Raw genomic sequence first — 14,020 nt, 5'->3', positions numbered from 1 at the left:
CACTATTAGACGAATTCATGGAAAATATTAATTTTTATATTTTAATTATGTGAATGCGTATGTGTTTTGTGTATAGCAAGAATGTTGCATGCATTTATGCGTGTGCACATGTACATGTGTGCCCATATGCATGGAGATCAGAGGACAATCTTGGGTGTCATCTTCAGGAATAATGTCTGTCTTCTTTGTGGCCATTGTGATGGTTCGTATATGCTTGCCCCAGGGAACGGCACTATTAGAAGGTGTGGCCCTGTTCGAGTAGGTGTGACCTTGTTGGAGTAGGTGTGTCACTGTGGGCGTGGGCTGTAAGACTCTCATCCTAGCTGCTTGGAAGCCAGTCTTCTCCTAGCAGCCTTCAGATGAAGATGTAGAACTCAGCTCCTCCTGCACCATGCCTGCCTGGATGTTTCCATGCTCCCACCTTGATGATAATGGACTGAACCTCTGAACCTGTAAGCCAGCCCCGGTTAAATGTTGTCCTTTATAAGACTTGCCTTGGTCATGGTGTCTGTTCACAGCAGTAAAACCCTAACGAAGTCATCGATTAGGCTGGGCTGGCTAGCCAGTGAGTACCAGGGACCCTCCTGTGCCCACCTCCCCATTACTGAGATTGTAAACGCAGCTGCCACACACAGAAGTTTTACACAGTTGTAGAGATTTAACTCAGGTCTGTAAGTTTACCCAATGAGCTAAATTCCAACCCATCACCCCAATTTTCTTAGACACACACTTCTGCCTGTGTTCCCCCATACACAAGGTCTCAGGCCACACTTCCTGCCTGCTTTCTGGTGCTTTTTACACTTAACTCTGGCCTTCACATGCCTGGCAAGGACTTTGAGATACCGAAGACCTGGGAGGAAGCAGGCCCATCAACGCTTTCTGTCCCCTGCCCTCTGGGTCTCCAGCTTTGTCTCTAGGGAATATGAAATGCCTGTTCCTTGGCAGTTTCCTAGTCTAGAAATTTATATTTTGCCAGGGTCCAGCCTTGACATAGGATTGGGGTTCTCAACTGGAAGCAGGGATATCTGGAAGGCACATAATAAATATACACAGACTACTCTTTGGGTACAAACTGACAGGCAATTTCAAGACTTAAAGTTCTCTCTCTCTCTCTCTCTCTCTCTCTCTCTCTCTCTCTCTCTTTCTCTCTCTCTCTCTCTCAGCTTGGGGTTGCACACACTCTGCATTCTCTTGTGCACTCTGCTTTTTTTTTTAAATTGCAGTTTTCTTTTCTCGAACTCCCACACTCATGCACACCCCTGTTTATTACCCTTTCATTCTCACACACACTCTTCATACACACCTCACACATATATCTCACATGCACCACATACACTCTCCTTTCACTCACACACACAATCTTCATACACACCTCACATTCTCTCTTCACTTTTCACATTCTCTTTTCATGCTCTCTCACTCGCTTTGACATTTTCTCCCTCATTTACTCTCTCATTCACTCTTCACATTCTCTCTCTCATGCTCTCCAGCCTTTCTCTTGTCCCAGTCCTTTATTGATAATTCAAAAGTAGGTAGAAAAAAAAGACATTGTATAGTCATTGACAAATCAAATTCAAAAGAATAACCACATCCCACAAAGAACTAAGAATTACAATTGTTCCCCAAAGTTTCAAGCTTCCCCTATTCCCAGGCCTGTGACCAAAATAATAATAACTGTAAACTTATCATTATTTAAACTTTAACTTTTAACCTATTATACTTCAGAGCTCAAAGCTCTGAGGTCAACTACTTGCATTTTCCTGTGAAGCTCTACTAATAAATGACATAGCCTAAACTGCCAGGCAGTGGCCAGAAAGAATCAAGTTAACCCTTAACTCAGTGGTTCCGCAAACTTTCTGTTCCTTGCACACAATGACTCTGGTAAGAGTCCCAGTATTTTGACTTAGTTTACTAGTATATAATTTTATATATTCTATACTTCCTTATCCAGGAACCACTCTTAAATGTTATATAAAACTTAATTCCTAAGTTCAATAACTTTTTCCTTTCTTAGGGTCCCAATGTTGGCTCTATTTCATTTTCTAGTAATTTCTTTAAAGATTCTTTGCAAGTCAAGCATTAATCTGGAGCTACCATTGTGCAGTTATTACATTGTTTCCAAGATGAGAACACAGGGCATGCACCTGGGCCATTAGGGCTGTGCTATGCTGTGCCCCTATGCCTCAGTTTCCAATTGTTTAAGAATCGTTACATCAAGGAACATCTAGTTTCACAGAATTCACCAGAGCAGAAGGAGAAAGAAGTAGGAAAGTCAGATATAATAGAATAATTATGCACACCACGGCCAACTGAAAGGCAGTGGTGCACAAATGAAATCTATACAGCCATTGTCCAGGGCTAAGGTTAGGAGAAATGAGAACAACCTGTTTTTACAAAGAACTGCCGGGGGCTACTGAGATGTCACCATCCCGGCCTACTGCAGGCAGCCTCTTATTTCAGATGGCGGGTCCCCTGCAGGGATGTGTCTCCTGCTTCTCAAGGTCCCAGACGCCACCCTACTTTACAAGGAGCTGCCATGGGCTTCTGAGATGGCTCCATCCCGGCCTGCTGCTGGCAGTCCCTGTCATTGTATGTTGTCCCCAGCAACATTTGAGCTTCATTTTTTCCCTCTGGATAATTAATGTTGTTTAGTAAATATCCCATGTACCTATCCAGGTAAACAGATTCCAGTTAGGGGCTAGGTGTGAACTTTGAGGGAGTTGTCCTTAGATGCTAACAGTGGGCAGCCTGAAGCTTGGCTCCACACACCCTGTTCATGGCTCTTCAGTTAGGCAGGCTCCTCTTGACCTTTCCATGACAGAATGATCACATTGCCATGAGGTCAGAGGCTGTCCTGGTCCAGGGACAATCAGCAGTGCTCACTGAATCCCTTGCTCTGGAGGGAGAACTTGGTAAAATCCACTTAATTATGGTCTTGTTTTCAGGCTTTATTTAATTTTTAGGGCTTAGTTGGTTTTGTTTGTTTTAGAAACTGTCAATAGTGAGAAGATGTGGGATACGCAGCCTTTCCACATCCATACTCTGGCTGGTGCCACCGACCACGCTGTGTGCCTGTGCCTTCTTGTTCTGCGAGGCACTGTCAGACTTCGTTTGGGTCTCGTTATTTTTATGACGAGATCCAGGCTAAGAAGATCTTTTAAGGATCCTCTCTTCAAATTTTATCAATGAGATTCTTAACCAAAACATGTGGCATCGGAACTGCAAGTCAGAAGGAAAATCTAACATGCGCTTCCTGTGAAGTCGTGGCTGGGAAATCGAGACCCAACCCTGACCAATAGAACAGACGGGAAGAGTCAAGGCAGTAACACCCGTGAGAGCAGTTTGACAAGCGATTGGCTTGGCAGTTGTAGAAGATAAAAGGTTAGCAAATCGCACATGCTGACGGGTCTTCTTGGAACACCAACTCTACATAGTTACCATTTTCTTTTGCTTCTTTGTAACAGTTTCAATGAGTTTGTGAACCTAACAGTTGTAGGACAGGTCCTGCTAGGCTATGCACTGTTTGAGATGCTCCCTTCTGGCTTCTCCCACCTTACCCTAGGGAGGAGGTTAATATTGTCTCACAAATGCTTAAGTTTTATAGAAAACATCATTTCTTCAAAGTTCTTTCTCCAAATTGATTGAAAGAATGTCAAGAAAGGTTCCATATACTAATAACCCTTGTAAACTCCAAACACACATAGAAAATATTCAGTTACAGTGTAATTAAACTAAGTTAACAAGAAAATGATCTATGCTATTCTTGTTCTAGAGTTTCTGTGAACTAACCTTTAGTGATATAATAAGAATATTCCTAGTAAAATATTGGTATACTGATTGAAGAATGAGGTTTATATACTAGAAGTTATCTTTCTCTCATATCTGATGTGAATAAAAAAATAAATTTTTAACATATGGGGAACAAGCAATGTGTGGAGAATGGATGAAGGACAGAGTCCAGTTTGGAGGTTCTGTGAAAGGTGGTGAGGAAGACAGACTGATGTTGTGAGAAACAGAACTAATTTATAGGAGTTTTTATGTGAAGAAAAATACAAGTACTGATATTGTTTGGCCTCAGAGCAGGAGGCATGGACATGACTGGGCAAATGTACAGGGGCATGAACATTCAAACACAGGTGGGTGTGCTTCAGAGGCTTACATTAACACGTACAGGGACGGTGCCGTCGTGTAACTAGTTAGCATCTTTACCTGGGCATTACCTTCTATTTGCAGCTGTTAGAATGCTAGTATTCATTGGGTACCTTGAAAACATTTTCAAGGTGCTTCTAGCAAAAGATAACTATGTGCCCTTCAGTTATTTTTGCCCAAAAATAATATAACACTTAAGCTTGGTATATTATATCTCCAGATATTATCTTCACTATAGATTGTCTTATTATTAATGTGAGTAAATTTTCTCCATCTGATCCCATGCTGTTTGGAGAGCTGGGAACTGTGCCAGGCAGTGACTGCCAAGGAAGCTTGCTTTTTGTTCGTCTGACTGACATCTCTGCCTGTCCATTTGCTTTTGCCCCTTTGACACGACCGGTGATGGTTTCCTTGTAGTTATAATGCTCTGATTTGCAATTTTTAAGTGCACTAACCTTGTGGCAGAATTTATAGGCTGTCTGAGAAAGCGATGGGTTTTAGAAGAGGAAATATGTAATATTTTGAATGTTACATGGAAGTTTTAATAGTAATAGTAGTATTTGTAGTATTTGTGGCAAAGAGAGGTTAGTAGTCACATTTCAGTCACATTGAAATGGCTTCTTGTTTCATCTGGAAATAAAGAGAAAACAGACATCCAATATTTCTATAGGAAATGCGTCACAAGAAACATTTAAGGAACACACACACACACACACACACACACACACACACATATATATATATATACACACACAACATGTTACTACTAAATCCATGGACAGCCCCTTCAGTCTTTAACATAAATGAGAAAAGAGAAATAGAATAAAGGAGCATAGGCACAAATAATTAAATTTCTTTTAAATAGGAAAGTAAATGAAATAAAGATGCAAAGGCATTAAATATTTTTAGTTCTAAAAATGGGGGCTTTTTATTTTTAATTGCAGTATAAAGTGACAGTTTTAGGAAAATCCATGTCTATAGAATGTTGTAAAGTTATTCCTGTGCTTTTCTGAGGCTCATCACATCATTATGCCCAACAAGGATGGCTGACGGCTTTGACTTTTGAAGTCTCCTTTTAGCTTTACTGGACTAGAAAACCTTTTGTGTATCCCAGGTTCCTCTTCCCTTCCAATAAAGAAGTAGATTAATATTCTTTTACAGCGACTTATTCTTAGATTCAGCTATGGAAGAAGAAGAAGAAGAAGAAGAAGAAGAAGAAGAAGAAGAAGAAGAAGAAGAAGAAGAAGAAGAAGAAGAAGAAGAAGAAGAGGAGGAGGAGGAGGAGGAGGAGGAGGAGGAGGAGGAGGAGGAGGAGGAGGAGGAAGAGGAAGAGGAAGAGGAAGAGGAGGAAGAAGAAGAAGAGGAGGAAGAAGAAGAAGAGGAGGAGGAGGAAAAGGAGGAGGAGGAGGAGGAAGAAGAGGAAGAGAGTGAAAACATATTGTACTATTCCTGAATGGAGGTTTTGCCTACAGATCTGGTTGGGATGAGACCACTGGGATCCAACATCTCTGCCGTGAAGGTTTTGGACTTTTACCAGAATCCTACCACGTGTCGGGACATCTTCCCTTCCATTAGTGATTATGTCACAGAGAAACTCCTGAAGCTTGAGGAAGATGAAGAACTACTTCAAAAGAGTTATCTAGGATACTAGACAGTTGTTTCAAATGCTGGCCCCAGTTCAAGAGCAATGCAGAAAATGGCTGGCCATTCTGGGCCGCTGGCCCCACAGTGTGAGCCAGTTCTTAGGATTCGATGCAAGAACTTAGAATCACAGGTTATAAGTAGGATGGTAATAAACCAGACAGTGTAACCACAAGGCCAACAGAATTCATAGATTTCCCCCAAACCACGCTTTGTTTACAGTTTCTAGAACGACCTAGAAGAATAGGGTGCCTATTAACACAATTGAACATTGACTCTAAATTATTGTTCACAATATCTACCCAAGGAACCTTCCAAAGAGATGTTTTATCTGATAAGTCATTTAATTAAGCAAAGACTTGATCTGCTAATTAAACTGTCTGTGATAGTGTAGCTGCCCGTGGGACTTGAAAATAGCAATCCAATAATAGATCCGTATTCTATGCCACAGACTGCCATGGTCTTACTTCATCTAGTGTTTAATTATGTGGATGAAAGATCTGACTTCAGGACTTGCTGTTCATTCTCTGCCAGCTCTGTTAGTCATCAGAATTCTATTATTTATCATTTAGTCAGCTATCAATAAAGGCTCGCATTGCTGTTGGTTTATTTTTAACGTTTCCGTGAAAGCCAATTTTTATAGACACCAGTTTTGTTTCTTCTTGTAGGTGGATGAGGTCATGCTGACTCTGAAGCAAGCTTTCAGCACGGCCGCTGCACTGCAGAGCGCCAAGACGCAGATCAAGCTGTGTGAGGCCTGCCCCATGCACTCTTTGCATAAGCTCTGTGAGAGAATCGAAGGTACCAGAGAACGTGGCCTTGGCATGAGAGGAGTTTGCTTTGGCATCTTGACACACTGAAGTCCCCACTGTCATTGAATAGTTCTTTGTTTCGCCGTGAACAAGAACCCCCCAGAGCATTTCTCAAGCCTAGTCAAACTCTACTGTGCTATCAGTCGCCTCTGCATGCTGGCCTTTCTCCCTTTTCTTCTGAAGGCAAATTCAAGCCAAGAGCTTGTGTTTCCCACAGTTCTTATGACCGGTTATATATGTGCACAGTGGGAACCAAGCAAACATTTGCTGAGTGAGGGGAGAGACGCAAACTCTCTAAAGAATGTTCATTATTTCCTTTGTTCTCTCTCTCACTTGGCGATAGATTCCTTTATTCTGAAAGTTGAGAACTGTAGCAAAACTTGCTTGGGTTTTAAGATCCTTGGAAGAGTTAAGTTATGGAAGGGTATCATGAAGCAAGTTTTTTGTTTTTTAAATCTGAGCTGAGATGCTATCTAGTAACACTGGTCAGTTGTCCTCTGTGGACCAGGCAGGATGTGCTGGGGGTACAGACGTGTTTGACATACACGGTGCCTCCAGAAACCTTTCATTCTAGAGGAGAAGACAGGCACATGAACGAAGACTTGCAGTTCTGGTGTGGATGAGGTAATGGATGGAAACAGGGCAAACTCCAGTCAGGCGGATGGAGTCACTGTGGATTCTCGTTGTGAGTTCTATCCCACAGGCACCAAGCAAGCATGTGCGACAGTGTAGATTTATTGACTATCCATACAACTCTAGCATCTAAAACTATTCCAAGCTGATATTCAGGTCTTAAAGTTTATAAAGGTGATTTTTTAAGAATGTTTATTACTTAAAGTGTGTGTGTGTGTTGTGTGTGTGTGTTGTGTGTGGTGTGTGTGTTGTATGTTTTGTGTGTGTGTTGTGTGTGTGTTTTGTGTGTGTTGTGTGTGTGTTGTGTGTGTGTTGTGTGTGTGTATGTGTTGTGTGTGTGTGTTGTGTGTGTGTTGTGTGTGTTGTGTGTTGTGTGTGTGTGTTGTGTGTTGTGTGTGTGTCGTGTGTGTTATGTGTGTGTTTTGTGTGTTGTGTGTTGTGTGTGTGTTGTGTGTGTTGTGTGTGTTGTATGTGTTGTGTGTGTGTTGTGTGTGTGTGTTGTGTGTGTGTTGTGTGTGTGTTGTGTGTGTGTATGTGTTGTGTGTGTGTTGTGTGTGTGTTGTGTGTGTGTTGTGTGTGTTGTGTGTTGTGTGTGTGTGTTGTGTGTGTTGTGTGTGTCGTGTGTGTTATGTGTGTGTTTTGTGTGTTGTGTGTTGTGTGTGTGTTGTGTGTGTTGTGTGTGTTGTATGTGTTGTGTGTGTGTTTTGTGTGTGTTTTATGTGTGTGTTATGTGTGTGTTGTGTGTGTGTTGTGTATGTGTTGTGTGTGTGTTGTGTGTGTGTTGTGTGTTGTGTGTGTGTTTTGTGTGTGTGTTGTGTGTGTCGTGTGTGTTTTGTGTATGTGTGTGTTATGTGTGTGTTTTGTGTGTTGTGTGTTGTGTGTGTGTTGTGTGTGGTGTGTGTTGTATGTGTTGTGTGTGTGTTTTGTGTGTGTTTTATGTGTGTGTTATGTGTGTGTTGTGTGTGTGTTGTGTATGTGTTGTGTGTGTGTTGTGTGTGTGTGTATGTGTTGTGTGTGTGTTGTGTGTGTGTATGTGTTGTGTGTGTGTGTTGTGTGTGTGTGTTGTGTGTGTTGTGTGTATGTTGTGTGTGTGTTGTGTGTGTGTGTATGTGTTGTGTGTGTGTGTTGTGTGTGTGTGTATGTGTTGTGTGTGTGTGTTGTGTGTGTGTTGTATGTGTGTTGTGTGTGTTGTGTGTGTTGTGTGTGTGTGTTGTCTGTGTTGTGTGTGTGTTGTGTGTGTGTTGTGTGTGTGTGTATGTGTTGTGTGTGTGTGTTGTGTGTGTGTGTTGTGTGTGTTGTGTGTATGTTGTGTGTGTGTTGTGTGTGTGTGTATGTGTTGTGTGTGTGTGTTGTGTGTGTGTATGTGTTGTGTGTGTGTTGTGTGTGTGTTGTATGTGTGTTGTGTGTGTTGTGTGTGTGTTGTGTGTGTGTTTTGTGTGTGTGTTGTGTGTGTCGTGTGTGTTTTGTGTATGTGTGTGTTATGTGTGTGTTTTGTGTGTTGTGTGTTGTGTGTGTGTTGTGTGTGTTGTGTGTGTTGTATGTGTTGTGTGTGTGTTTTGTGTGTGTTTTATGTGTGTGTTATGTGTGTGTTGTGTGTGTGTTGTGTATGTGTTGTGTGTGTGTTGTGTGTGTGTGTTGTGTGTGTTGTGTGTGTGTTGTGTGTGTGTGTTGTGTGTGTTGTGTGTGTGTTGTGTGTGTGTTGTGTGTGTGTATGTGTTGTGTGTGTATGTTGTGTGTGTATGTGTTGTGTGTGTGTGTTGTGTGTGTGTTGTGTGTGTGTTGTGTGTGTGTATGTGTTGTGTGTGTTGTGTGTGTGTGTTGTGTGTGTATGTGTTGTGTGTGTGTGTTGTGTGTGTGTTATGTGTGTGTGTTGTGTGTGTGTTGTGTGTGTATGTGTGTTGTGTGTGTGTTGTGTGTGTGTGTTGTGTGGTGTGTGTGTGTGTTGTGTGTGTGTGTGTGTGTTGTGTGTGTGTGTGTTTGTGGGGCTGGTGAAGGGAGCATTATAATGTACATGGAAGGTGATTTGTAGGATTAGTTAACTGTACAGGGAGAGAGAGATCCCGTCCACTTATCTATTCATAAGATATTCCGGCTGGATCCAAGAAAGTCCTCAGTGTACACAAACCAACCTCCCCCACCCCCCCAAAAAAAGAAACGATTAAAACAGAAAAACATTTTCATTCTGGAAAGATGGAATAACCGTATTCGAATACAAATAAAATAAAATAAAATACATATAAAACACATTATAAAAGTAATCTCCAACAACCTGGACCTACTCATTCCAAGTGTTTAGCAGCAACTGCTTATTTGGAAGTCCATGCTAGGCAGATCGGCTCCCAAACTTGTCAAAACTCTACGTATAAGAAAAAGGGCAAACTTCTGAGGTAACTGAGGAAGCCATTTTCAAGCCACTGCCTGGGTGGTTCACATACCTTGCGGATGACCAACAGCTCTCTGATTGCCCTTAAGATCCTGTCCACAAGAAGGAAATCATGGCTGGTACTGGAAACCTTCCTGTCTCAGCCAGTGTCTCATTGCTCTGAACACCATGACCCCAGCAGCTCTTACAAGAGAAAGCACTTAATTGGGGCTGGCTTACCGTTTAGTCCGTTATCATCATGGCGGGGAACATGGTGGGAACACGCAGGCACAGAAGGAGTAGCTGAGGGCTGTATCCTGATCCAAGGGCAGAAAAAAAGAGACACTGGACCTGACATGGGGTTTTTTCCTTTTTCCTTTTTATGAGACAGGGTCTGTATGTAGTCCTGGCTGTCCTGGAACTCACTATGTAAACCAGACTGGCTTCTAACTCACAGAGATCCTCCTGCCTCCACCTCCTGAGTTCTGGAATTAAATGTATGCCCCATCATGTCTGGCTACATCCTGGTAAATGCAAACCTAATTTACTGACCAGCAGAAATTGGTAGCGTAAGAGTTAGAACCCGCATGGGAAAAATACATGTATTACATTTGAAACGTCTTTGACTGTTTGACTTTACAGAACGGCCATGGAGTGTTCTTAGTCGCTAGCACTTACACTTTCTGTAGCACAGCCCAGTGCTCAGAACAGGAAGTGAACATCGACATTAAGTCATCCAAATAAAAGCCTTCATTGATCTTCGCCAGGTTTTTTTTTTTTTTAATACATCCAGGATCCAATTCTGGCCCAATCAATTCTGATCCAGTTCTGATGCTTTGCTTTGTTATTCCACAGTCTGCATGCAGCATTGAAGCTTCTTCTCTATTCACACAGGGATGAGAATCAATGATAAAATCTCATCTGTGAACCAATATGATAAAATCTCATCTGAGAATCATGATAAAATATCATCTGAGGACTAATATGATAATGTCATCTGAGAGCCTCCTCAGGGGCCTTTGTAATACATAAGAAGCCATGCTTGTGAGTGCTTCTTACCATCTAAATGGATTTCAGCATTCTCTCTGTGACTCTCTACAGAATCTTGCACATGCTTCAGAGAGAAAGGAGGGGATGAGAAGTTACTGTCCTTGTCCCTGTCCTGTGAATTTCAACAGGAGCAGTTGTAGCCAAGCCTGTGGAAGCCAGCTCTGCACGAATCCTTGTAGTCATGAAACAAATTCTAGCCAGGCTATCTGCAGAGATCTGGGTAATTTCCAAGAGTAACTAAAATGTAGAGACCGAGGAGGTGGCTAGGTGGGTGGAGAGTAAACAGGGTAAGCGTGAGGACCCCACATTTGGCACACTTACAAAGGGTAGGCACAGTGGCGGGAGCCTGCTAGCCCATCGCTGGGGTGGAAGGAGCAGAGACTGATGTGTCTTGTGTCTTAGGGGACAGATAGCAAGACAGTCGAACTGAAACTGAAATGACATTCCAAACTAAGGTGGAAGAGGAGAAAGAAAAGACACCCAACATCAACCTCTGTCTTCCCCAGCGCTTGCACAGGAGAACCCCGCCAACATCCACCCACGCACACGGCTAAGACTCGCACAGATTGCTTTGCTTCAGTTAGCTGACACTTTGTGTTTTCCTTAGAAATGCAGTTAGAAAACCTAACAGTAGGCTTATAAAACCTGGCAGTGCTTGTACTTAAACTCTGCCATACCGAATTAAGTCCTAAGGACGTATTGTTAGTCAGCGACTCTGTCTTAATCATTGTAAGTAAAAGTAACGGATGCATGGGAAATACTAAAATCATGGCTTGCCAACTCAGACTATATTACCACAGCCCGAGAGGGAGAAGCTTGCAATGCCATCTTTTCATTTTAAAGTTATATTTATTTAGTTGTAATGTCTAGTGGTATGGGGTTTCTAGTGTGCCATAGCACATGTGTGGAGGTCAGAGGACAACTTGTACGGGTTACTTCTCACTTCCTACCATTTGGTTTCTGGGGTTCAAACCTGGCAGCAGGTACCATCTTGCTCAGTACCAAATCATCTTTGAAAACTGCTAGTCCATCTAAAATCTTACTATATGTTATATATAGCCAGATGGCTCCTTTATAATCCAAGTACAGTGGCAATGCTTACAGTGACAGGTAACCTGTTTCTTTACAGTGGATGCTCGCTTGATCATTGTAACTATGAATTATTAAACTTTCATAGAAACCTCTTTATAGAGACGATTCTCCAAGGGCTTAATGTAAACTATGTTTGCGTGTGTGGAATATTTGCTGGAATTTATGGTCTAGCACACATGGAGAGAGAGGTACGCTACGCAGCACAGAGATGGCTGAGGTGACAAGATTTGGAGCTGACGTGGGCTACAAAATGAGACTGTCTGACCAACGGCAATGACAATGAAAAAACAATGGAAAGATTAATACATATCTCAATTCAGAGAAGTAAAGTATTTCACGGAATAATTGTCCTAAATGAAGTTTTATTCTATTTAAGTGAAAGCCCAGGGTTGGGGTGGGGAAATCACCCGTTTCAGTAGTTTCATATTTCAATGTTACTGTTAATTTATGTTTATGATAGTTAGCTGAGCAGTTGTGGCAAAGCCTTGACTTTCTTTCCCAACTTTCCAACTAACACAGGCCCCGGGCTGCCATGGGAGTTCGCTTGGGAGTTCTCACAGTGGTTGGTTTGCAAGTTTACTGAGTGGAAGCTGGCCTTGCCTGGTAGCCTTAAGGATTCTTTGTAGCCATTCTTCGTCTAAGTCTACCATGGGTTGTGCTGGTTTAGGTGTCGTGGTTTGCCACCAGGTTTTTTTCTTTTCACTGCCATGCTGCAGGGTCCTCTTCTTGAGAAGACTGAAGTTAGGAGCCAGCTGGGGTGGGGGGAGGATAATGGCCGACGTGCGCTTAGGCCTCTGCAGCCAGCCACTACCTCATGCATCCCCTATCTTTTAGGTCTCTACCCGCCTCGAGCCAAGCTGGTAATCCAGAGGCATCTCTCTTCACTGACGGATAATGAGCAAGCTGACATCTTTGAACGGGTTCAGGTAACACTATCCACAGACCTCCTATAATAAACATCAGGAGCGACATTGAATCCAGTCACTGGATTCTTATTTTCATTCCATTGCCTGTGATCTCCTGTGATGTGCTAGCCTCACAGGGCTAGCAGTATGGGAAAGTGGCCTTTCTATATATCCTCTAGACGTATAAATCTAGCCGAGGCTACACCAAGAGCAGAGAGACTGGCTTGCCCTACTCGGCTCTCCCCTCATGTTTTCAACAGAAAATGAAGCCCATTAGCGACCAGGAGGAGAATGAACTTGTGATTCTGCACCTGAGGCAGCTTTGTGAAGCCAAGCAGAAGACCCACGTGCACATCGGGGAAGGCCAGGCGGTGAGACCAGACCTCCTCCTTGGTTTATGTCTGTCTGCATTCATTCACAAATGTAGTTAAAGGCCACACAAGGCGTGGGAGAGAACTCTTTCCTTTGGGCTCTCATCTTTGCTAGGGTGAAAGCCTACTGTGCCTTAGAAAAACACAGCGTTTATGGAGTTTACGGGAAAATTTAGCAGACGTCAGCACACGGAGATAGATAGAATCGTCATAGCTTCAAAATGTAGAATAATTTGGTATTTTGGGGTGGAAAGAAAGGCAGCCATGTATTTCACAATGTATAGTGAATGAATGAATGTTAAAATGACATCGACCTATGATTTTTTTTGTTTACACATTTCTACGCCTGTTTTATCCGAATGTTAACTTGGACAGTAGTCCTTCTCGTGCATGCCTGCTTCTGCCATAAACTGAAGGGCGGCATGTCTCAGTCCATAGCTTTGAACAAACCCTCAGCTGCACAGCGATTAACAAACCAAAACCAGCAAACAAACAAACAAACAAACAAACACCACTAGTCCACCATCAGAAGGTCCCTACGTGCACACCTCCTAAGGACACAGATCAGTCGTGGGTTTGTATCTCACTGCACCTTTTGCCTTATTTTGGTCTCGAGATATTTGAGACAGAGCCCGGGTTTCCCCCAAGCTCCAAGTCTTCCTGCATCAGCCTCCCTGGGGGCAGAATTAGAAGCTCATATCACCGTGCCTAGCTTTGTAGCCAAAGCTACGCCTCAGTCTTTGGTACATTTTGTGTTTTTTGAGTGTGCATGAGTGCAGAGGTCAGAGGAGAGTGCAGGAGTCAGTTCTCTCCTCCCAGGAATCTCCCCTGAGTCTAACTCGGGTGGTCAGGCATGCACAAACTCCTCACTAGCTAAGCCCTCTCACCCTCCCCTCCAGAGATGCAGGGGGTGATCAGGTGTGGCCCTTTGGGAGCTCCTGCTGGCCTGAAGCCAGCAGCTTAGTCTACTCTTTCAGTTTTGGTTTTCCCTGACCTTTGTGTGAC

At 42.9% G+C, this 14,020-nt stretch overlaps 1 protein-coding gene across 4 annotated transcripts in view; it reads left to right on the top strand.

The window, feature by feature from the left end:
* Tbc1d4 (TBC1 domain family, member 4) overlaps positions 1-14,020 on the top strand; it is a 183,766-nt gene that overhangs the window by 117,230 nt on the left and 52,516 nt on the right. For all 4 annotated transcript variants that reach the window (NM_001427219.1, XM_087585861.1, XM_087585864.1 and 1 more), the window contains 3 exon segments: positions 6,459-6,591; positions 12,574-12,665; positions 12,905-13,015. In NM_001427219.1, coding sequence (NP_001414148.1) covers positions 6,459-6,591; positions 12,574-12,665; positions 12,905-13,015 — 336 coding nt within the window.

The sequence above is a fragment of the Rattus norvegicus genome, chromosome 15, assembly GCF_021556685.1.
Source record: "Rattus norvegicus strain SHRSP/BbbUtx chromosome 15, alternate assembly SHRSP_T2T, whole genome shotgun sequence".
NCBI lineage: Eukaryota > Metazoa > Chordata > Mammalia > Rodentia > Muridae > Rattus > Rattus norvegicus.
The sequence above is the reverse complement of the archived record's forward strand: the minus strand, read 5'-3'. Positions and strand labels throughout refer to the sequence as shown.